This window comes from Balaenoptera borealis (assembly GCF_965194805.1).
Source record: "Balaenoptera borealis genome assembly, chromosome: 17".
Lineage (NCBI taxonomy): Eukaryota > Metazoa > Chordata > Mammalia > Artiodactyla > Balaenopteridae > Balaenoptera > Balaenoptera borealis.
Window position 1 is genome coordinate 83,592,444 of NC_138876.1, and position 25,574 is coordinate 83,618,017.

General features: G+C 39.3%; 1 protein-coding gene across 6 annotated transcripts in view; it reads right to left on the minus strand.

Annotated features, from left to right (window-relative positions):
* SPIDR (scaffold protein involved in DNA repair) overlaps positions 1 to 25,574 on the minus strand; it is a 358,224-nt gene that overhangs the window by 215,760 nt on the left and 116,890 nt on the right. For 4 of the 6 annotated variants that reach the window (XM_082364143.1, XM_082364146.1, XM_082364144.1 and 1 more), the window contains exon 6: positions 14,592 to 14,842. In XM_082364143.1, coding sequence (XP_082220269.1) covers positions 14,592 to 14,842 — 251 coding nt within the window. Of the gene's footprint in view, positions 1 to 14,591; positions 14,843 to 22,828; positions 23,479 to 25,574 lie in introns of those variants that run through there. The other 2 variants (XM_082364147.1, XM_082364148.1) reach the window with 2 other exon arrangements.

Consider the following 25,574-nt stretch of genomic DNA (forward strand, 5'->3'; position numbering starts at 1 on the left):
AGTAACTCATTTATACACCCCCTCTGAACAACAGCACAAAAGGAGGTACTACTGTCATCTCTATTTTACAGATGATGAACAGAGACACTGGGTGGGCAGCACCGCAGAAGGTGGGACGCCTGCTGAGGGCACAGCAGGCTGCATGCCAGGCAGTGTGGCCCCAGAGATCACAGGCTTAGACTCATGATGTACCTACTGCCTCTTCAAGAATACTTACTGCTTAATTCCCCAAAGTCTTAATTGCTTTGTTTTGGTGTTGTGTTAATAAATTCAATAGACAGAGATGTTTTCCTTTGTTTTATATCATATAAGACCCTGTATAGTATGTTTGTGAAAGACTGAACTAGAATAATGAAAGTTTGAAAAAAAAAAAAGAATACTTACTACTTAAAGAACTAATCCTAACCCTGAACGAACTTTTTGGCCAACCCAATATAATATATAATATAATATAATAAACACAAGAAAAAAAGCAAAACGCTGTGTTCTTTGCACAATGATTTAGATAATTATTTGCCAAATGTTGGTTTTCAATCTTATGAAATTTCTTCAGAGAGAAGAAAAAAAAAAAGACAAAATACAATCTGAAAGAAGTATATAGTTAATGCCAAGCCCTAGAATCTCACAAGTAAACTGCAGGAATTACAGGATGAAAGATAGAAAGCAAGAGTAAAAATGAATGCAGAACAGTTCTCCACAGACGGGAGCATCTGAAACCGTAATAGAGAATCTGCATTTCCACCTTGGTTTTAGTCATAGGGTCACAGGATACCTCTGCTCCAAGAATTCCTGCAGGGAATTCTGAGCTGGTGCACCATACTTAGGAATGGAAACACCATGACCTCTAGTCAACAATCATAACTCTAGTAAAAAACCTCTCGTACACTAAAAAAAAAAAAAGGTTCAAGAAGGCTCTGCTATTTAAATTAGGTTCCACTCTTTTAATCTATTTCAAAATACCCCAAACTCTCCTTTTATTTTCACATATAGTATATATCTCTATTTAAAATTAGTATTGAACATTTAAAATACACAGAAATGTCCGGAAAATATTATATTACACATCTATATACCAAATTAACAAAGGTTAATATTTTGCCCTTTTTGCTACATTTTTCCTCCCTCTCTCTCCCTCCCTCCCTCTTTTTAAAAATAAAAATGTACAAATAAAAAAAAAAAAAAAAAAAAAAAGAAGGCTCTGCTACAATACATGCAAATTAACTCTTTTTTTGTTTCCTTTTTCTTTTCAATTTTATTGAGATATATTTGACAAATAAATCTGTAAGCATTTACAGCGTACACTGTGGAGACTGGATACATGTGTGCATGTTAAAGGACCCCCCCCATTTACTCAATTGACAGATCCACCTCCTCACATATTTATCTTTTTATTTTTCATGTAAACATTCAAATTCTACTCTCAGCAAATTTCAGTTGTACAGGCAGTGTTCTGAATAACCATCACCCCATGTTTACATTAGATCCTGCTAACTTATTCACTTCATGACTAAAAGTTTGCACCCCTTTTGTATGAATATATTCCCAGAAGTGGGATTGCTGGATAGTATGGCAGATCTATTTTTAATTTTCTTAGGACCTCTGTACTGCTTTCCATAGTAGCTGCAGCAATTTACACTCCCACCAACAGCACACAAGGGTTCCCTTTTCTCTACATCCTGGTCAACTCTTGTCTTTTTAATGATACCCATTCTGACAGACGTGAGGTGGTATCTCAATGAGTTTTGACTTGCATTTCCGTGATTATTACTGATGTTGAACACCTTTTCATATACCTGTTGGTCACTTGGATTTCTTCTTTGGAAAAATGTCTATTCAGTTCTTCTGCTCATTTTTAAAATCAGACTTTGATATTTTTGCTATTGAGTTGTATGAGTTCATTACGTATTTTGGATATTAACCTCATCAGATATGATTTGCAGATATTTTCTTCCATTCTATAGGTTGCCTTTTTCATTTTGGTGACAGTTTCCTTTCCTGTGCAGAAGCCTTTTAGTTTGATGTAGTTCCATTTGTTTATTTTTGCTTTTGTTGCCTTTGCTTTTGGTGTTAAATCCCAAAAATTCATCACCAGGACCAAGGTGAAGGAGATTACCACCCATGTTTTCATCTAAGACTTTTATGTTTTCAGGTCTTCCATTAAAGTCTAATATATTTTGAGTTGTTTTTGTGTGTGGTGTAAGATAGGGGTCCAGTTTCGCTCTTTTGCATGTGGCTGTACAATTTTCCCAACATTATTTATCGAAGCGACTATCATCTATCCACAGTATATTTGCACCTCCATTGTCGTAAGTTAATTGACCATATACGCACAGGTTTATTTCTGGACTCTCTATTATGTTCCATTTAAATACGTGTGTTTTATACCAATACCATACTCTTTCGATTACTACTGCTTTGTAATATAGTTTGAAATCAGGAAGTGTGATGCCTCTAGCTTTGCTCTTCTTTCTCAAGACGGCTTTGGCTATTCGGGGTCTTTGTGGATCCACATACATTTTAGGATAGTTTGTTCTATATCTGTGAAAAATGCCATTGGAATTTTGATAGGGATTGCATTCAATCTGTAGATGGCTTTGGGCAGTATGGACATTTTAACCATATTAATTCTTACAATCCACGAGCACAGAATATCTTTCCATTTACTTTTGTCTTCCTCAAGTTTTTTCATCAATGTCTTATAATTTTAAGTGTAGAGATATTTTTTACCTCCTTGGTTAAATTTATTCCCAGGTATTTTAATTCTTTTTGATGCAACTGTACATAGGATTGTTTTCTTAATTTCTACTTTGGATAGGTTTGTGGTTAGCATATAGAAATGCACCTGATTTTTGTATACAGAGATATTGGGGATTCAGTTCCAGACCACCACAATAAATTTAGTATCACAATAAAGCAAATCACATGAACTTTTTGGTTTCCCTGTATATATAAAAATTATGTTTACACTATACTGTACTCTATTAAGTGTACAATTATGTCTTAAAAAATGTACATACCTTAATTTTAAAATAATGTTATTAGAAAAATGGCATAGAAACACAGGGTTGCCACAAACCTTCAATTTGTAAAACGAACAAACAAAAACGTACAATATTTGCAAAGCGCAATGAAGCAAAGCATAATAAAATGAAGTATGCCTATATTGATTTTTGTATCCTTTGCTGAATTCATTTATTACTTCTAACAGTTTTTCGGTGAGTCTTTAGGTTTTCCTGTATAATATCATGTCATCCGTGAACAAGTTTTAATTCTTCTGATATTTGGATGCCTTTTATTTCTCTTTCTCGCCTAATTACTCTGGCTTGGATTTTCAGTACTATGTTAAACAAAAGTGACGCGAGTGGGCATCCCTGTTGTTCCTGATATTAGAGGAAAAGCTTTGACCTTTTCACTGTTGAGTATGGTATCGGCTGTGGGCTTGCACTTTGTGGCCTTTATTATGTTGTGGTACATTCCCTTAACACCCAATTTGTTGAGATTTTTTTCATGAGTGGATGTTGATATTTGTCAAAGCATTTTCTGCATCTATTGAAATGATCATATGATTTTTTTTTCTCCATTTTGTTAATATGATGTATCATGTTGACTGATTTGTGGAAGGTGAACAATCCTTGCATCCCTAGAATCAATCCCAATTGATCATGGTATATAATCCTTCTAATATATTGTTGAACTTGGTTTGCCAATACTTTATTGAGGATTTTTGTGTCCATGTTCTTTAAGGATATTGCCCTGTAATTTTCTTTTCTTGAAGTGTCCTCGTCTGGTTTTGGTATCAGGGTAATACTGGCCATGTAAAATGAGTTTGGAGGTGTTGAGTTTGGAGGTGTTCTCTCCTCTTCTATTTTTTGAAAGAGTTTGAGAAATATTGGCATTAATTCATCATTGAATATGAGACAGAATTAAATAGTGAAACCATCTGTTCCGAGATTTTTCTTTGTTGTGAGGTTTTTGATTACTGATTCAATCTCCTTACTAGTAGTTTGTTCAGATTTTTTATTTCATCTTGATTCAGTCTTGGTAGGTTTAATGTTTCTAGGACTTATCCATTTCTTCTAGGATGTCCAATTTGTTGGTGTATAATTGTTCATAGTAGTCTATCATGATCCTTTGTATTTATGTGATATCAGTTGTAATGACTCCCTTCTTATTTCTAATTTTATTTCAGACATTTATCTTTTTTTGTTATATCCAGGTAAAGGTTTGTCTATTTTGTTTAGCTTTTCAAAAAACCATTAATCATTTCCACTAATCTTTTCTATTGTCTTTTCAATCTGTATCATATATTTCCTGACTGATTTTTATTATTTCCTTTCTTCTACTAACTTTGGGCTTAATTTGTTCTTCTTTACATGATTCTTTGAGGTGTAAAGTTAGGTTGTTCATTTGGTATCTTTCTTTTTTTTCCCTTAATGTGTAGGCATTTAACACTATGAACTTCCCTCTTAGAACTGCTTTTGCTGCTTCATATTAGTTCTGGTATGTGGTTTTCCATTTTTATTTGTCTCAAGGTATTTTTAATTTCTCTTTTGATATCTTTTTTGATCCACTGGTTGTTCAGGAGCATGTTGGTTTTTTTTTTAAATTAATTATTTATTTATTTTATTTTTTTGGCTGTGTTGGGTCTTCGTTTCTGTGAGAGGGCTTCCTCTAGTTGCGGCAAGTGGGGGCCACTCTTCATCGTGGTGCACGGGCCTCTCACTATCGTGGCCTCTCTTGCTGCGGAGCACAGGCTCCAGACGCGCAGGCTCAGTAGTTGTGACTCACAGGCCCAGTTGCTCCGCGGCATGTGGGATCCTCCCAGACCAGGGCTCGAACCCATGTCCCCTGCATTAGCAGGCAGATTCTCAACCACTGCACCACCAGGGAAGCCCAGGAGCATGTTTTTTTAATCTCCATCTGTTTGTGAATTTTCCAGTTTCCTTCCTTCCTGTAATTGTTTTGTTCCAAACCACTGTGGTCGGAAAACATGGTTGACATGATTTCAATCTTCTTAAACCTAATAAAACTTGTTTTATAGCATAACATATTATCTATCCTGGAAATGTTTCATGTGCTTTAAGAAGTGTGTATATTCTGCTGTTTTTGGATGGAATGTCCTATAAATATATGTTAAATGCATATGATGTAGTATGTCCAAATCCAATGTTTCCTTATTGATTCTCTGGATGATCCATCCATTGTTGAAAGTGGGGTATTGATGTCTCCTACTATTATTGTATTTCTAACTCCCTTCAGGTATGTTAAATTTGCATTATATATTGAGGTGCTCCTATGCTCGGTGCATAAGTATTTACAATTATTATATCCTCTTGATGAATTGATGACTTTATCATTATGAAATGACTTTTCTTGCCTCTTGTTACAGTTTTTGGCTCAAAGCCTATATACTCTGATATACGCATAGCTACCCCTGCTTTCTTTAAGGTTTCCATTTTCATGGAATATATTTCTCCATCCCTTCATTTTCAGTCTGTTTCTGGCCTTAAAGGTGAAGTGAGTCTCTTATAAGCAGCATTTAGTTGGGCCTCTTTTTTAAAAAGTCCATTCAGCTACTCTTTGTCTTTTGATTGGAGAATTTAGTCCATTTATATCTAAAATAATTACTGATAAATATGGATTTACTGTTGCCATTTTGTTAATTGCTTTTTGGCTTTCTGTAACACCTTTGTTCCTTTCTTCTTCTCTTCATCTCTTCCATTTTAAATTTGTTGATTTTCTATACTGGTGTGTTTTGATTCCTTTCTTTTTAACTTTTTTGTTATCTATTATAGGTTTTTACTCTGTGGTTACCACGGGGCTATATAATACACCTTATATTTGTAACAGTCTACTTAAAGCTGAAAACAACTTAAGTTCAAATGCATACTAGAATTCTATATATTTACTCTCCCCCACTCTGACATTTTATGTTTTTGATGTCACAATTTACATCTTTTATCTTATTTATCCATTAACAAGTTATTGTAGCTATAGTTATTTTAAATATTTTTGTCTTTTAATCTTCATACTATATTTAGAAGTGATTTACCCACCACCATAACATCATTAGAATATTCGGAATGTAACTATATATTTACATTTGCCAGTGAGATTTATCCTGTCATGTTTCCTGTTACCTTTAGCATCTCTTCTTTTCAGCTTGAAGAAGTCCCTTAGCATTTCTTATAAGGCTAGATTAGTGTTGATGAACTCCTTCAGCTTTTACATATCTGTAAAACTCTTCACCTCTCCTTCAACTCTGAAGGACAACTTTGCTGGGTAAAGTATTCTTTGGTTGGCATTTTTTCCCCTTTCAGCACATTGGATATATCATGCCACACCCTTCTTGTTTGCCAACGTTGTGCTAAAAATCCACTGATGGTGTTACTGGGGTTCCCTGGTACGTAACATGTTAATTTTCTCTTGCTGCTATTAAGATGATCTTCTTTAAGGTTTTTTTTTTTTTTAAATAATGACTTTTTAATATTTATTTATTTATTTTTGGCTGTGTTGGGTCTTCGTTTCTGTGCGAGGGCTTTCTCTAGTTGCAGCAAGCAGGGGCCACTCTTCATCGCAGTGCGCGGGCCTTTCACTATCGTGGCCTCTCTTGTTACGGAGCACAGGCTCCAGACGTGCAGGCTCAGTAGTTGTGGCTCATGGGCCTAGTTTCTCCACGGCATGTGGGATCTTCCCAGACCAGGGCTCGAACCTGTGTCCCCTGCATCGGCAGGCAGATTCTCAACCACTGTGCCACCAGGGAAGCCCGATCTTCTTTAACTTTTAATAATTTACTTATGTGTCTTGGTGTGGGTCTGTTTGGATTCAACATACTAAGAACTTTCTGGACTTCCTGGATCTAGGTGTCTGTTTCTTTCCCCATAATAGGGAAGTTTTCAGCCATTATTTCTTTGAATAAACTTTCTGCCTGTTTCTCTCTTCTCCTTCTGAGGCCCCTATAATGCAAATATTGGTCCACTTGACGGTGTCTTTTAAGTCCCTGAAGGTATCTTCAGTCTTTTTCATTCCTTTCTCTTTTTGGTCCTCTGTTTGGATGAATTCTGCTGCCCTGTCTTTGAGTTCACTGATCCATTCTTCCACTTAATCTAGTCTGCTGTTGAACACCTCTACTGAGTTTTTCAGTGCAGTTATTGCATTCTTCAGGTTTGTGATTTCTGTTTGGTTACTTTATCTTCTACCTCTTACAATTCTCACTTTGTTGATGCATTATTCTGCACACCTCAGTGAGCATCTTTATGACTATTATTTTGAACTCTTTTCAGGTAAATTCACTTATCTCTCTTTCATTAGCTCTGTTTCTGGAGTTTTTCCTTCTTCTTTTTTTTTTTTTGGAACATATTCCTCTTATTCTTCATTTTCCTTGACTCTACGTGTTTAGGAGAACAACCTTATTGTTCAGCTTGGCCTGAGTTCTTGGTTCTCTGAAACTTTTGTGAACATCCAAGCTGCCTTCTTTGTTCTCAGTGGCTCCCAGAAGTTGAGAGTATACCAAAACCTATCAGTGTCCCAAAGGGCAGAATCTCAGTCAGCACCTAGATACAAGCTGACTGGAAGCTGGTCCCTCAGTCAGCAGCTTTTAAAGTAGGCAGGGAAACTTATTTAAGGAAAATACTGGGAGCTGGGCATTTCTGCCTACTCCCTCTAAGCTGAGCCCTTTGGGAATAGCCAGAAAAGAACTGTTTCTTTTTTTCTTTTAACATCTTTATTGGAGTATAATTGCTTTACAATGGTGTGTTAAGAACTGCTTCTTTGTTTGCTACTTTCTGGTGGGATCCACAAATGCCAGCCCTGCTAGCCATCAGAGACAGGCAATCAAGAAGTGTTTCTTCTGGGTGGTAGCAGCAAAAGCTGCTACCAGAATGCCAGGCATGTGAAAAAGCCTCTTCTAGGAGACACCATCAACCCACAGTGATGTAAAGGGAGAGCAAGAAGATGGCACCCGCTGCCTCCTGAGTCTCTGAGGAGACTGGCAGTCAGCACCCTAGATGTGTGCTAAATTAGAACCGGATCCTCAGGCAGCAGGTTTTAACATATGCAAATAGGCCTCTTCTGGGCAAAGACTGGGAGATGAGTGTTTCTGTCAGCTCTGTGTGCTGAGCCCTAGAGGAATAGCCACGGGGAGTCCTAGCAAGCCCATTAAGAACTACTTCTATGTTTGCTGTAGTCTTGTGGGTCTCATGGACACAAGCCCCTTTGGCTTTTAGAGCTGGGTGTTATGGGGGCTAGTGCCTCCAGTGAAAGTCTTAAAAGCTGGGGTTCTAGATATTGGATCCAAACTCTTTGCTCCTCACAGAGAAACTAGGAGTTACAAGTTCCCTACTGATTGTTATGTCACTGTGCCAGGGGTGGGGTTTATGGTGAGAGGGTGTCTCATGTCTTAGCCTTTCCTACCCACTTCAACAGGCGTACTTTCTCGTATGCCCGATGTATAACAATCACTCCATTTCTGGATTTCTTTTAGAGGGAACTGCCTTGAGTATAGCTGTAGATTCAATATGTCTATGGGAGAAAGTGAGTTCAGGAGCTTCCTATGCTGCCATCTTGGACTGGAACCTCCAAATTAACTCTTTTCAATACAGTCTGCTAAGTTAGTCACAGATAAAATCCAAAACACCAGTGGAGTGGAAAAAAAAAAAAGATAAATTCACTAACCAAATTAAGATAGTCTAATTATCTTTTATATAAAATAAACAGATTGGTACTGTATCTGAAAAGATTACTGGCATCAATTCAACAAGGCTAAACATTTCTACAAAGTATGAAGTGAAAAAGAATAAAGATTCAAAAACATTCTAAGTTCCAGAAAAAAAAATCATTATAATATTTTTAATAAGCTATACTAGGTAAAGAAACTAGGTAAAGAAAAAATAATTTAAATAAATATAGTTACAATATTTTCAAGTTTTGCTCTCTGTCAGATACAATAGACACTGTGAAAAAAAACTTGATCGTAAGACCGGGGTAATATGGCTTTATTATTGACAACATAACTCAAATATCAAAACAATGTTGCACTGACTTTCATTAGTTATGCCTCAAACAGTGCCATGAATCAAAAATAAAAATAAACAAGGAAGAAAGCCCAAAGAGACTGAATTAACATTTCCCTGTGGGGCAAACCACAGGGAGAGAGGGCCAGTGTTCTCCAGCCTTGAAATGCCAACTACTTAACTTGATCCTTGCTAGCTAGTCCTTATCAGGTTAAAAAAAAAAATCTTTTAATCACTGCTATATTCATGCTACATAATGAAAATCTATAACTTACACCTGCTTATTTCCTTAGTAGCAGTTTTATTTTCCTCAGGCCCCCTGTTGAACTTCTATGACAAAAGTTGGTGATCTTCCCCTGTGAGGATTATCAAGATGTCTGTATTCTCAGCCTTTTCATAAGACTTCACGTCAACAAATCAAACACTTAATGCGAAACTCTTTCTTCAATCATTACTAGACAACAAGCTAAGCGATTTTCTTAACTCTCTAAAACATGATGCTCTAAACACATATGAGCCAAAACATGTAACCCTTTCCCCTGCTTCTGAAGCAGGTCAGCAAACAGCCATCATGTGGCAATCATGGGCCTTTTGGTCAGTTCAGTAAAGCTCCTCCTCCTGTCAACAGAAAGTCTTCCAGTTTGATGCCTGAGACAGACAACCCTAATCACACCAACCTCTCTTTTAGTTTTTCAACACAGTAACTTAAAAAGAATAACCACAAAATAGACATCTCTTAGTTATCACTTAGAAATCACAAGAAGAAAACAATCATGTGCATATTGCTGGAGTTGCTTCAGTCGCTGGCAAAACCCGTGTCCTCAACCTCTTCGCATGTTCTCTTTACCTTCCTGCTCCTCCCCTGAGGCAGGGACCTTAAAAAGCAGCTGTCTTTTCTCCCTCCCCTCCACCTGACAGGCATGAAGGGCCTGGAAGGGGCAGTCCTGCTCCTCACTGAGGCTTCCAGGCCATCTTGCACCTCCCTTATATTCCAGGAGGCAGGGAGGAGAGGACATAGACCATCTTCACCCCAGGGAAGGCACCTCCACAGTTGTGCCAGCAACTCTTTGGAGGCCTTATCTTCTGGCTTCAGGCCACCATTCTTGTTGATTTCAGTGCCTGCCACGCTTCTGATACCTCAACCTCCTCATTCCTTGAAGTCCTCTCCTCCAAGACTGTGTGTCCTCCACCTCACCTCAGCCACTCATCGCCCATGGTCATCCTCTAAATCTCAAGGTTACAAACCGCCTCCCTCCATTAATTCACTTCTGAGCACCAGTCATTCTTACCTGTGCAGCTCATGACCTCTAGTGTCATGACTTCAGAAGTGTCTGACCAACCTCTCCCCAGTCCACGATCAGATGGTACAACCCCATCTCTTTGTGCTCTACACCCTGCATGTTCTCATTCTGACCTTACCCAGTCTAGATTTCATGGTCCAATATCACAATCACTCTCAGGACTTTTATTGACTGGTTTCATCATACTCAGTGGACAATCCCACACTCTGTTCCACATCTGCAGGCCCACGGTTCAATCCATGCTGACTAGTCAGTCTCAAACTCAATTCATGATGACCACTCCTGCCAAACAATCCTACTGCAATTCCCTAGTTCATTCACTCCCCCACTACATGACCATGTCATCTACTCTCTCTCCTCATTCCTCCAATATCATCTCCTTTTCCTTACTCTCAGCTGATGAAGACACTTCCCATTTCACCGAGAAAGTAGACGTGATCAGAAAGAACTTGCATGAGTTCCCACTGCCACATATATCTACCTGCACCTGAAGAGACTCTGCCCTCTCACCTGTCCATGGATGGACTAACTGTGCTCCTAACCCAGGACACCCCTCCATCTGTAAACCCCTTTCACCAAGTCAGACACAACTCCAACAGTTATCCTCTCTTTCCCCTGCTGAGGAACTTTCCCATCAATATATAAAAAATATGCTCTCATTCCCACTCATAAAAAAGAAATCTCAATCTCCAAATTCCTTTCAATTAGCAAACAGTTCTCTACATCCCTTAAAGCAAAACACACAATGAATTTTCTATGCATGCTGTCTTCAGTTTCTCTCCTTCCATTCTCTCTAAATCCACAGCAATTTGACTTTGCCTGACCATTCCACTGAGAAGGCTCTATACTCCCTGTCCTCCACAGTGCAAACCCAGCAGCATCTGTCATAGCTGGCTGCTTTCCAGGACATCATGCTCTCTTAGATTTAATTCCTCCCTCAGTAGCCTCTTCCTCTGTGACTCAACCACTGCAGAGTGCCTAAGACACAGATTCTGTGACAGATTCTCCTTTCAGTGTGCATTTGATCTAGGAAATGACCCAGCTCATGCCCTAAAAACCATCTGGACACTAAAGATTACAAATTCACATCCAGCACCAACCTTGTCATGTGAAGTCCAGACTCGTACTCCTACTCAGATATATAACGTCTAACTGAACATAGTCAAAAACCTCATGATTTCTTTCATCAATGTCTTGTAGTTTTCACTGTAGAAAACTACAGAAAACTGTAGTTTTCACCTCCTTGGCTGACTTTATTCCTAAGTATTTTATTGTTTTTGATGCTATTGTAAATGGGATTATTAGTGTCTCTATAGATACACTACCGATTTGTGTATGTTAATTTTGTATCCTGCAACTTTAGTGAATTTGTTGATTAGATCTAACAGTTTTTTGGTGGAATCTTTAGGATTTTCAATATATAAAATCATGATAAAAGAAACAGAAGACAAAACAAATAAGTGGAAAGATATCCCATGTTCATGGATTGGAAGAATTAATACTGTTAAAATGTCCATAATATACAAAGCCGTCTATAGATTCAATGCAATTCCTAGGAAGAGTCCAGTGGAATTTTTAATAGAAGTAGAAAGAAAATCCAAAAATTTGTATGGAACCACAAAAGACCCCAAACAGCCAAAGAAATCCTGATAAAGAACAAAGTGGGAAGCATCACACTTCCTAATTTCAAGATAAGCTATAAGATAAAGCTATAGTAATCAAACAAGTATGGTACCAGCATAAAAACAGACACATAGACCAATGGAACAGAAAAGAGAGCCCAGAAATAAATCGATGCATACTCAGTCGATTAATATCTGACAAGGGAGCCAAGAACACCCAATTGAGAAAAGACAGTCTCTTAAATAAATGGTGCTGGGAAAGCTGGATATTCACATACAAAAGAATGAAACTAGACCCTATCTTATACCATTCACAAAAATTAACTCAAAATGGATTAAAGACTTAAATGTAAGACCTGAAATCATAAAACTCCTAGAAGAAAATCAAGGAAAATAGCTCCATGGCATGGGTCTTGGCAATGATTTTTTGGATATGACACCTAAAGCACACACAACAAAATCAAAAATAAACAAGTGGAACAACATCAAACTAAAAAGCTTCCTCACAATTAAGACAAGTAAGACAAGTAAATGACTGTTCACAATAATAGACAAGCCATTATGCTTGAACTTGAACTTACGCAGTGCTCTATGTCAATTAAATCTCAATAAAACTGAAAGAAGATAACACAATATGTATAAAAGTAGATCACTATTACTAAGGATACAGAAGAACTTCCTATGTTTAAAAAGTAACTGGGAGGCAACTTGACACAATACAACCGACCTACAGAATTGACCACACAAATATAAACTTTTATACACTCCCCCAAAATGTATGCATACAAGTATAAAAGCATTTGAAACTCCAATTTTTGTTTGGGAGTATGAAAAACTCAAACCCCAGGTAACTGTGAAAAGAACTTGTACAGTCAATGTACAGAGATAGCAAAAGACTAACAACCTCATCTCCCCCAAAAAAGCCTCATGATATTCCCACCAAGGAAAACCAAACCAAACCATATGATCCCCTCACCACCCTCCTACCTCAGCTCAGGAAGTGTCAGCTCTGTTCTTCCAGCTGCTCAATAAGTCACATTCTCAGAGGCTTCCCTGATCCCCTGTTTAAAATAGAAATGTCTTCCCCTTCCTCCTGGCCATCTGTCCCTCTTTTTCTGCTTTTTCTCCATAAAGTTTATTTCCTTCTGACATGACATCTACTTTACTTCTTGGCTCCTCATCAGCCTTCCCCTCAGTACAGGTAGAGCTTTCACTGCCTTTGTTCACTGCTGTCCCTCCAGGACATGAAACAGTGCTTGGCACACAGCAGGCCCCCAACAGGGTTGGGAACATGACCTTCTCTAATTGCATAGGATCAACTTCAACAAAGACATTTGAATTCCTTTAATTTGCTTCCTTTCCTGTTTTCTCTAGAGACTATTACAAACCATCACCATATTCATTTGAGGCTGTAACTTCTTCACTTTGGGCATAAGGCCTTCTGTCTTATTTTATGTTAAAAAAAAAAAAATACAGTGAACAGGCATCAATTGACTCACCATGCTATGTCCATCCCACTACACTCGGTCACATCCTTTTACTTTCCTCTCCACTCCTTTATTCAAGACAGGCCCCCCTCTCCCACTTCCTTTCCTGGACACTGAGAGTAATTATTCCTAACCTCTCTGCCTCCACTGGGTCTTCCCTATTATTCTCTAAATCCATCTCACCTTTTCTCTGAGATCTCTTTAGACAATGGATCCCAATCAAGCCTGATCAAACTTGCAACCTAAGCTCCCCACCCCCTCCTGCCTTGAACCCCAGCTTCCAGCAGAGGGGTCACAGCACCACCTCCACAACTCGAGCCCCTCACCTCCTGCCCCACCAGTCCACCAACACTGTCCAACACTGTCACTGGGCTCTCCTTGGTGTGCATTGTACTTGCCCTCCTTGACGCAGACATACCCTAAACAGATCTAAAACCGTGTTCTTCATCGCCATGTTTACACTTTCTACTACACTCCTTTTTCCTTGAAACTTTCCATTAAGTCTGCTTTTGTGGCACTGTTTCCCACAAGTTCTCCTTCTCACTTTCACTGGGGTTTTGTTTTCACTGTTTTGTTCTAATTTAAAACACAAAGAGATGATGTACAACACAGGGTTGGGACACGTCCCCCTACATGGCACACCCCAGGCCCCTTCACACGTCTTGCTGGGCCCTCCATGGCCTGGCCCCTATGGTTCTTCACACACACACCAGCCAGTTTCTTGCCCATGAATCCTTGCCCGTAAGTCTTTGCATCTGTAAGTGTTTCCCTGGCCAACCACAATCACAAAAGTAATCTCAATAGTCTATATTTCTATTTCCCTCTTTTAGACATGATTAACTCAAAAACAGGAACAGTCATTTACTCGTCTTAATTGTCTAAGATAGCACTTGGAACACGGGTGCTCAATAAAATTTGATAAATCTCCATTAAGGAAAACAGTCACATAAGCTGGTTATGACTGAAACAGTGAAAGCTCAACTTGGATGAACAATTCCATAAACAATCTCCAGAAATTAGGACTCCATAACTGCTTATCAGAATTATAATTCTATTCTGTCAATCTTCCTTCCCAAGTAAATAAGTATTTTTAAATTAACATTGTAGGTATTTGGGCTTTTTAAGAAAGAGAAAAACTTTAAAAAAGTATTTAAAAAGGTGTAATTTAACCTTAAAAGCTTCTTCTTCTTTGCTGAATTTTCTGGAGTCTTGGGAAGCTTTGTCTCTTTCTGGGGTGTATGCAAAATGGTCTCTGTAGATTTTACCCTCGGGTTTATCAGTCTCTCCATAACCTGTCTTCCATCTGATCCAAAATCCACGTGGTATTTGTGAGAGGATTCTGAATCAATGAACAAGACATTCTCCGACTCATCATCTTTTTCACTATCTGATGAATACTCTAAAATTTCTGTAGGATTTGTCTGAAAAAAATAAAAATTAAGAGAAATGCAATTAAATTTGGAGAACTCTTTATTCAAATTCACATTTATACATGCCTATTATTCTATTCCCTTATGACTATATTCATTGAAATAACTTTGTAGATATAGTATCTGTAGCTTAAACTTCTATTTTGACACAAAATCCAAACTAAGTACGCCATATACCCAAAGACAAGAGATTAAATCAATTGTAAGCCAGGCACTATCTCACAGAATCCACCAAATTCAGTACAAATATCTCAATCTTCCGTCAATAAACTAAAAGAAATGTACCACACATATGTCAGTCTCAAAAATTGAACTCATAACACCAACCTGAATGGCCATTAGTCAATCTAACACCTATTGGAAAAAAAGTATTGTTTTGATTTTGAATTTTAATATGGGGTAAATAATATTCACTATTTGTTAAAAGCCAACTATAAAGAAAATTGCCTCTTCAGGTGTAAACCACTTAATTTACCAAAGAAGTCTCCAATGATAAAGATGAAAAATGGACTTTTCCCACACACTTCCAATACAATATTATATTTTCAAGAGGCTAATTTGAAATTGCTAATATCAACAGGAACTATTTAAAGAATGAATCACTGAGTCTTCTTCCTAACATTTCCTATTCTTTCTTTTACTCAAATTTCTGAACTACCAGAAAAATAAGAATTTTTTTTGAAAACCAGATTATAAAACAGAAGTCATATCAACAGCCAATCCTGGAGAAAAGAATCAAAACATTCTTCTGTAATGTTTGCTGTCTTTGCCCAGACACATGCTAAAACTTTCAAGTGTGGTAGGTATTTTATTTTCCCATTACTTGGTTTTGCAAGTCAGTCCCGTACTAATGTCAGCAACAATCTACCCTTCAACATTCTAATTTTCCAGTATATCAGTAGCCCCTCCTAATTTAATACCTACACTAAATTTTAAATTTACTAAATGTAAACTGTACATTTAGTTGAACGGATTCTGTACCCGGTCAATGCACAGTGTAGCTGTGGGGACCCTCGTGAGGAGCCCTTTGTGCTGACGGTCAGCATGGACTGCGTCACTGGCATTATAGCAGGCACTTGGCTAGAGCAAGTGAAGAGGATACAAGTGCGTGAGGGTTATCACTTGTGGGTATATGTGTGTGCATGGGTGTGGGTGTGTGCGTGCGTGTGTGCGTGTGTGTGTGTGTGTGTGGAGGTTGGTTAGCACTGTGGCTTTCATCATTTCCTAATCTACACACAAGGCAAAAGGTTTACCACATTTGGCCTTGTTTGAGGATTTTATAGTTAAAACCATTTTAAGAGCTTAAAAAGGACATCACCCGTCCCCACATCTCCTCCAAAAACCAGCTTGGGTAGTCACCTGTTACCAGGCGCATTTAAAATACGAAAAAGTAAATGAAAAAAATTCTCAAAAGAAGAGCTTAGTTCCACTATCCTTTCCACGATCTCAGTTGCATGCCTACATTACTGCATTACTAAAGTGTTTAATTACTAAATACTGCTAACCCATTAATAAGCTCAGGGGTCACGTTTCCCCCCAAACACAGCTTCCAAATAAATATTAACAATAGGCCACAAAAAGAACCAGGGTCGTTTACACTGAAAATTAAGTTCCTCAACACTGAAAAGTTTTATATGTTACTTGAGAACTCCAAGTTTAATTTCATCTTTTTGTGATGGAACGTCTTGTCTTTTAGCGCTCTCAGGGTCCGCGCTTCCCGCCAGAGCAGGGCTTCTCAGCCTTGGCGCTGCTGCCATTTCACGCTGGATCGTGTGGGGTCCTGCCCTGTGCACTGCGGGCTGTTTAGCAGCGTCCCTGGCCACTACCCACTAGAGGTGTTAGCACTGCCCCACCAATCGTGACTATCACAGGTGTCTCCAGGCATTGCCAAGTGTCCTCTGGGGAACAAAATCATCCCCAGTTGAGAACCACTGTCCTAGAAAAATGTCAACAAATAACCAGCTACACGTGGCCTGTGCTGGGGACTCACGTGCAGAAGCAAAGGGGGCACAGGGCATTGTGGGGATGGGGAGGTCAAAATGAAATAGTCATAAAACAATGTGGTGGAAGTATTGCAATCGAAGTGTTGTTCAGGCTCCACGGGAACAAGAGGAAAACAAAGCCAGGTGGGGCACAGGGAGAAGGGAAGAAGGAAAGAACTGCCACCTAAAGCTGAATGCTAAGTGTAGGTTATGAGGCAGAGAGAGAAGGAAGTACATTCGGGGCTAGGAACAGGAGGACCACAAGTATGAGGCCAGAGAGAACAGAGCACATGCAGGAAAATCTACAGGCAGGAGAAGAGAGAGGGCTGTTGAACACCTTGCAGACCAGAGCAGGGCATGCAGCTTTATTCTGAGGAACTGGGGGAGCCACAGGCAGTTTTAACAGGGCCTGACCAAGTCACATGTTGATATGGAATGATCATCCAAACAACAGTCTGAAGAACTGACTCTACTATGGGCAAGGAGGGAAAGGAGCTAGCTAGAAGGCTCTTCCATAATCAACGCAAGAGATAAAGAAGATGTTGAGGGAAGTGGGAGTAGAGAGAAGTGAACAAGAAAGAAAACAAGGAATGAGATGTAACAATCCTTAAGGGCTCCCGGATGTTAGAAATGAAAGTGAAAGCAGAGGCAAAGGACTCCCCAAGCACCTGGTTTGAGCAACAAGAGAGGTACATTTATCAAGAACGGGAATTCAGGAAATATTATATGTCCAATATATCTGGAGAGGGATGGTTACTAATACTAAATATGGTTTTGATATGTTAATATTGCAATGCCTATGAAATAGTTGAGGTAAAACTGACCAAGAGGCAGCGGCTCTATGGGTCTGGAGCTTTAAGAAAGGGATATGACACGGAGATACAAGTTCAGGAATCATAAGAACAGAAACAGTGCATGAAGGTATGAGAGTTAGAAAAGACTGTCCATGGAAGTTATGTAAAAGTAAGAAGAGAAGGTTCAGGTTGGAACCTTACGAATATCACCAACATTAAACCTGTATTCAGGTGAGAAGAGACAGAAAAGTGGATTGGATTTGAGAAAAAAGAGATTGCACAGACATGACCCCAACATCATCTCAAGCTCAGCCCTGCCCTCAATGGCAGGTTATCTTAAGCAATTTATTTATCTTAAGCAATTTATTTAACTTTCCCATGCCTGTTTCCTCATCTTCAATTTGGAGAAATAATCACATCTAACACATTAAGCATTTAGTAAATGTTTTAAATTTTGTATTTATTTTCTGCAAAGTTTTTTTTCTTGATTCCTAAGAGGATCTCGATGTAAAGGACAATGAGGAACACAACAAATAGTGTCTTCAGCAGCCAATCAAAACGACAACTAATGCCTTAGCCAGCAAAGGAAACCATGTGTTCTTCACATAGGCATTTCTAATTTCTAACAGGAAGCAAAAGGCCATAACAAATATCTTTAGCAAAAGAGAGTAAGAGGCAACACTTCAGCATATTTTATTTTAGAACTGCTCCCCCAAGCCTGAAATCCTGATGAACGTGGAAGAACTTTCCTCACGTGGACACAAACTACAGCTCACCAGACACTAGCTGTCTTAGCCCCAGCCTGACAGTAAGGAACTCACATTCTTCCACAAAGATGGTGTGCACATGTGCACACGTGTGCATGAATGCACGTGCATGGTGTGTCTGTGTGCAGGCATGCGGAGGTGCATGTACCGGGGATGAGAGGAGAAGGGAAGAATCAAAGACAGGTCAGAGGAGCCTGCAGGTTCAGAAGCTTCAGTTTACATTTTATCTTTATACTGTAGAATCTGATTAATGAGAAAGGAGGGCTGTGAGTTTTGGACCAAGAAAGACTTGGTTCTGAATCACAGTGCAGCTATTTTATTGTTCTGCAGTTGCACAAGTTACTTCACTGGCTCTCCCATCGCTTAGTTAAATGGAAAAATTCTACTAGAAATATTTCAAGAATTAGAGATATTTACTATTTATTATGAAATAATTTAAGCACATGGAAAAGGATAAGAAATAAAAAATACATGTTTTCATTACCCAATCACCCTTCATCAAATATTAACACAATACAAATTTTTCTTCAGTTTTTTTAATGATGCGGTTGTAATTTCCTATCTCTCTCTTCCTGGTCTAGTTTTCCTCCTTCCTAGAGGTAACTCTCTCCTGAATTTGGCATTTCATTAACATCCTGTTTTTATTCTTTTTCTACCACACACACACACACATAAATACTATATAGAATTATTTTGCAAGCTTTTAAACTTTATATAAAATTTTTAAATGGTATCCTGTGAACACAGCTCTGAATGACCTACTTTTCCATCAACATTATCTTTTTTTTATATTTATCCATATTCATACATGTAGCTCTATTTCAGTGCGGCCCAATGAAAGAAAGCTATGTAATTTAAAATTTTCTAGTAGCCATATTAAGAAAATAAAAAGAAACAGATGAAATTAATATGATATTATTTAACCAAATGTATCAAAAATATAATCATTTCTCTTCTTTCTCAGTTGTCACCAGAATCATCTTTAGCAGTCCCTTCACAGCAATCCCGGTTTTTGCTTCTGTGCACCTCAAAACTCTCCCAGCCTCTACCCACACCCAGTTCCAAAGCCACTTCCACATTTTAAGATATTTGTTACAGCAGCACCACGCTTCTCAGCACCACCCTCTGTTTTGGTCTGCTCAGGCTGCCATAGCAAAATACGAGAGAGAGAGAGAGAGAGAGAGAGAGAGAGAGAGAGAGAGAGAGAGAGGGAGAGGGAGAGAGAGAGAGAGAGAGAGAGAGAGAGAGAGAGAGAGAGAGAGAGAGAGAGAGAGAGACACAGAGAGACACAGAGAGACACAGAGAGACACAGAGAGACACAGAGAGACAGACGGAGAGACTGATTTTCTCCTGCTTTCTTTGGAAAGCTAACCAACTGGTGCCCTCTGAAAATTTTCATATACAATTACTTTCTTCAGGTCTACAGCCCATTTACAGAAATAATACAGAAGAGAAAATCAGGATCCTTTGCAGTAGAAAAAATACTGCAGTGGTCAAATTCACAGAACCAAAGAGTGACTATGTAGCTATGATCATAATTTGCTAATGTTTAAAACATAACAAAATTATTAGTATTATGACTTTTTTTCTCTCCTCTGACCCAATGAACTTCAGAACTAGGAGTCTCCTGAATTAGTGATTAAGTATCACAAACGACAAGATTAAGACATGAGCAAGTAGTTCCTATGAAATCAGTCAGCAAAGGCAAGGACAACACCCTAACCTGACCACAGCTGAAGTCACCTGCAATCTACCAAACCCATACTGGCTCAGTTTCCAGAAGTCAGAAATACCACTGTAGGAGACATCCGTTACAATTTATTTCTGACCCCTCCTTTCAGAGAACAACTGCTTTTCTACCGGGGGATAGCCATCCACCTCCAAGCAGCCACAGGGATGGCCTCCCATGTCTGAACAGTCATGTGTCTACTATGATTGGCCTTAGGTAGGCAACTGACCAGATCTGAGGCAAGCAGATTCTGCAGATGATCTTGAATTGAGAGTTACAGAGTCTGAGAGGTAGAAGCTGAGACACACTACTGACAAATCTCTAAAGGAAAGACCCGTGAGTTCCTGCTAGTGAGGTTCCCAGATCTCCCTGAGGCCCAGTTCACCCTTCAGCTTTACCTTAGATTCCTCAGGATATACTAGCATGATTCCAAAAAATTTACTTTTCCTCTTAAACTAGCTACGTTTGTTTTCTGTTACTTGCATTTAAGAAAATTAACTATCTGCTAAATATCTCCAAGTACAGAAAATGTTCCATTAAACAAATATGTATTAAGTACGCACTACGTGTAAGGTGTTACGCAAGAGAGAAAATTTAATGAGACACAGTTCCATAAAGACCTTGAAATCAAATAAAGGAGATATTTCTTAAAAATTCTTAACAGATAAAGATGAGAAAAGAGAAAAGAAAGCACATAAGGTAGCAAAGTACCATGGATATTCAAGATACACAGACAAGTCTAGACAAATGGAAGTTTAGAGTTCACGTTGGGAGGCAAGAGACAATAACAACATAATCCTACAGATTGGGTGTGTGTGTAGAGAGAGCACATACGTTCTCTTACAAAAAGATAAATCAAATGACCCATCATCAATGGGAAATAGGTTCTAAATTTATTTCTTGGAATAATGATGAACTGGGGCAAATTCACTCACATCCTTCCAATGTGGCTTCTTGGTACCAGTGACTGCTCTGGGTCAGTGATAAAGTCCATGCCTTCAGACTTGTTTCCATTCCCAGCTCCACTGATGAAGTGCTCTAGCAAATTAAGTTACTATAGCGTTTTAATGTGCTGAAAGTAATTCAGCACATTGGCAAGCGTTATTAATTCATTTCCAGCCTACTACTTTAATAATTATTACTCTAAAACTGTTTGGTAACCAAATAGCACTACTGAAAATACTTCAGATAAAGAATCAGTTGGTTAAAGTAATGCACTAGGAAAGGCCAAATTTCATGACAGTCAAGATAGTGGTGCTACCAATTGAAATAGAGGACACATTCAAGAGCAAAGAACAGCGGAAAGAAGGTAATTCTTTGGAATACAGGGAGTTTTAAATGATCACAGGACTAGCACAGACACAGAGAGCCACCTGGCAGGAGGCTGGAAATTCAGCTGCTTGGCAAAGAGGTCACTGGAGAAGAAACAATCCAAGATATTGACCTGTAAGATGCCCTCATGGAGGACATGCTTGAGGACAAGCTGGCCGCCAGCACTCTAATTTCTGGGCTCCTTGAACCCAGTTAAGGTGCATTTATGACTTCCACCTCATCGTAGACAACCTCCCACAGACTGTATGGTAGGAATCACAATGGCTCCATGACTTCCATTACTTTTAGGGATTCTTTATTTTAATAATCTATAATACCGTGCAGCCAAGATGATAAAAAGACCCCACTGTCTCTCCCTTAAAATCTGCCAGTTACCTGGCAGTGCATACAACATCTGAGCGATGGGGAGAGCAAGGATAAAATGGGAAGCACACAGCTCACAAGGATAAAATGTGAGCTGTAATCAGCTGGAAAGCCAGGAATAAAAAAATTCTGCAATTTTCTAAATAGGTGGATATTCAACAAAATCACTGTCTTTTTCTTTAAAAAATAGATTTTAAATAAGTATCATAAATTTTTAATTTAAAAAATTAATTAGCATAATGTTCTATGCAATTCATCTGATACTCTTTAAGCTAAAGTTACTTCCTGTAATCCCATTTACAAATTTCTTCATGAAATGTTCAGGAAAGAGCTTTGTAATTAAAGAGCTACCCCTGAACTGAAGCGTCCTAATTCCTATAAATCAAATCTTTATCTAAATCCATGTATAAACGTATACATGTGTAGAGTCCTCCTGGATAAAAACTGCATCCACTAACAAAGTTAAGAAGTTAACTGCGAGGGCTTCCCTGGTGGCGCAGTGGTTAAGAATCTGCCTGCCAATGCAGGGCACACGGGTTCGAGCCCTGATCTGGGAAGATCCCACATGCCGCGGAGCAACTAAGCCCGTGAGCCACAACTACTGAGCCTGCGCATCTGGAGCCTGTGCTCCACAACGAGAGAGGCCACCGCGACAGTGAGAGGCCCGCGCACCGCGATGAAGAGTGGCCCCCGCTCTCCGCAACTGGAGAAAGCCTTCGCACAGAAACGAAGACCCAACGCAGCTGTAAATAAATTAATAAATTAATTAATTAAAAATAAGTAAATAAAATATGAAAAAAAAAAGGAAGTTAACTACAAGATTAAGCCGACCTTCTGGGGTAAAGCAAATGAAACCAATCAGCCAGATGAAACACCACTCTAACTTTCATAAATTAAAGCTTTTAATCCTAAACTTTATAGAAAGGTCACACCAAGAGCAACAGTGGAGTATCAATAATAAATGATAACCTCTTCATTTTCAGATGACGCCTTTGTAGCTAAATACTCACCCAGCTGGTAAAACAAAAGGAAGATGGTAACTAAACTAAAATCATTCCTTGAGATAACCAATTACAGGACAGAAAACAGCTCAAACAAAAACACAAGCCTCGAGCCCTGGTCTCAGCCCACACAAGAAGGCGTCCCCAGCGGGGCCAGGGAAGCACCTTGTGCGCCTGCTAGCCCTGCAAACTGGCAGGGCCACACCCGACAGCACTGCCTCTGCTCTCCGAGGCTTCCCACCCAATTACCGGCCAGCCCAGACCTGCCCTGGGAGGATCAGCGAGGGCCAGGCTATGACCAGTTCACCATGTTTATCCGGGTTCAGCCTCCCTTTCTTCAACTCAGTACAAATGAGAACAGTCAGGAGAATTTTAAGGAAAGAACAAGAGAAGTATAAGGTCCTGCCTGCTGAGAAGCTTTTAAATCTAACCACCACCACTGAATGTTTTTAAGAAGGTTAAAAGGTGGGGCAACAGCAAATATGCTGAAGCAGATACGCCATGGCAGCCGTGACAAGTAACACCGCCAAAACCAAGACCGCGCTTAAAAATTAAGGAGAATGAAGAGTACTGGTAGCTGATAAGCCAACAAATTTAGTTAGCAAATGCTCTCATTTCCACTCAATTATAAAATGGAATTCATTCGTTTAACAAAGTGGTTGAATCAGAAATCATTCTGGGTACAGCGGATATACTGGGGGCGGGGTTGGGACACCAGAATCCTTATCCATGTGGTCTTTAAATTCCCGTGGAATCGTAACACACACACACACACACACACACACACACACACACTCACTCCTTAATTAACAACGGGCTGTTCACTGGCTATTTATCAAGAACTACACTGGTTGTGTGAAAAAGGACAGCAAAACCACCAAGAATGGAAGGAGTGTATCAGAATACCAGCTCCTAACAGTATTTTATTTTCTTCTGGGATTAAAAATCAATAAAAGCAACAAAATTCTAGACAACAGAGTCTTAAACTACTGATAGGAGATACACTTTCACTGTTTACTTGGTGAGCTTTCTGTGACTGAAACTTTATCCATGAAAATCACTGCCAGCTAGTAAGAGGGAAACAAAAGCTACAGATTTTCTCACACATTCAAGAAAAAAAAATATTTTCGGAGGTAAACAGGTTTAACAAGCTACACCCATGGTTACACCTCTGTAAACCACTTGGCTTGCCTTCCCCAAACCAAATGTTTCCAACCTCCAATTCCAGCCCAGTGAGAACAACAGAATACCGACATGGGTTCACAAAAGCACCACTACTCCACCTCATCTCAGCATCCAAAGTGCCTGCTCTGAGGAGCCCAAGGAGGAAACGAGAAACAGCAGGGCAAAGGCTCACCCTAAGACAAAGAGCAAGAGAGAGAAACCGCGGCACTCAAGAAGGAACCTGCTGGGTCAGTCAGAGTTCACTGAGCAGCAGCTGAGTGTGGAGAAGCGCCTGCAGGCCCAGGTCCAGGAGGAGCCCGCAGCAAAGATCCGCCCAGAACCAGGACCACAGGGCCTGGCGAGTGACTCCAGGAGAACAAAGAAAAGCACCCTTCCTCCAAGGAAGACAGTATATCACTGGAATATGGGTGCAGTCTGTGACACAACCTGTCTGACCATTCTCTCTGTTTCAAATATGTTCAGAGAAAGACACAGCCCACGTCTTTCTGCAACACGGCCTTCTGGCAGACCCAGGCAGGGGTGGCACACGTACCCCTGGTCAGCTGGAGGCTAAGGGCATCCAACTCAAACCTACACTCAAAACTGGGGCCTCAAAATTAACAGAGAAGCAAAAAGGACAGCATACTCAAAAAGATTAATCTGTTCATTTGTGCAAACAGAACCAGAGGCAAGACACAGGTTGTTGCTGGTTATGAGTCAGGCTTTGCTTTTATTCAAGGCAAAGAATTAAAATCCTACACAAACTATTACGTATAAAATAAGCTATAGGGATATACTGTAAACACGGGGAATATAGCCAATATTTTACGATAACTATAAATGGAGTATACCGTTTAAAAATTGTGAATCACTACATCGTATATCTGTAACTTATATAATATTGTACAGCAACCACACTTCAATTTAAAAAAACTAAACTAAACTAAAACAAAATAAAATCCTACACAATGCAGAATGGGGTGGGGGGGTGGGGAGATGGGATGGAAGAAATGGAGGGAGGAGCCTAGAGAAGGTAGAAAGAAGGCTTCAAAGGAAACAAGCCAGGTAAGTGCCCTAAGGAACAAGGGAATAAACAAAAGCAAGAACACTGAAAAGCAACTACACAGCCTCACAGGGCCTAAGGTGTACCCTCCAAACATGGGTTCCAGGAGGTGTTAACAGGCATTCAGAGAAAAGGGAGTTCCACAGTCAAATCAATTTGAATAAACATGGTTGAATAAAATTAAGTGCTGAGATTTCTCAGGAGCCTTTAATACATCCTTCCATACTGTGATCTCTAGGAGGAGGCTGTAGTTTTCCATAATTTCTTCTACTTCCATCTTCTAGAATGCCATATGCTGAAGAGAGTTTAATATTTTCTTGACAACTCACAATTATTCTCGTGGATAACCATTATTTTGGACTTTGAGGTATGCAGTTCTGCATATGCCAGATGGGTTTCCTTTCCCACCATTAACAAGGTTGCTGGCTGGTCTCAAACCTGTGATACCCAAATCTGCTCCTAGCTGCATTTCTGATTGACTATCAAAGTCACAGACTCCTTGTTTGCTCTGGGTTTGAAACTAGGAAA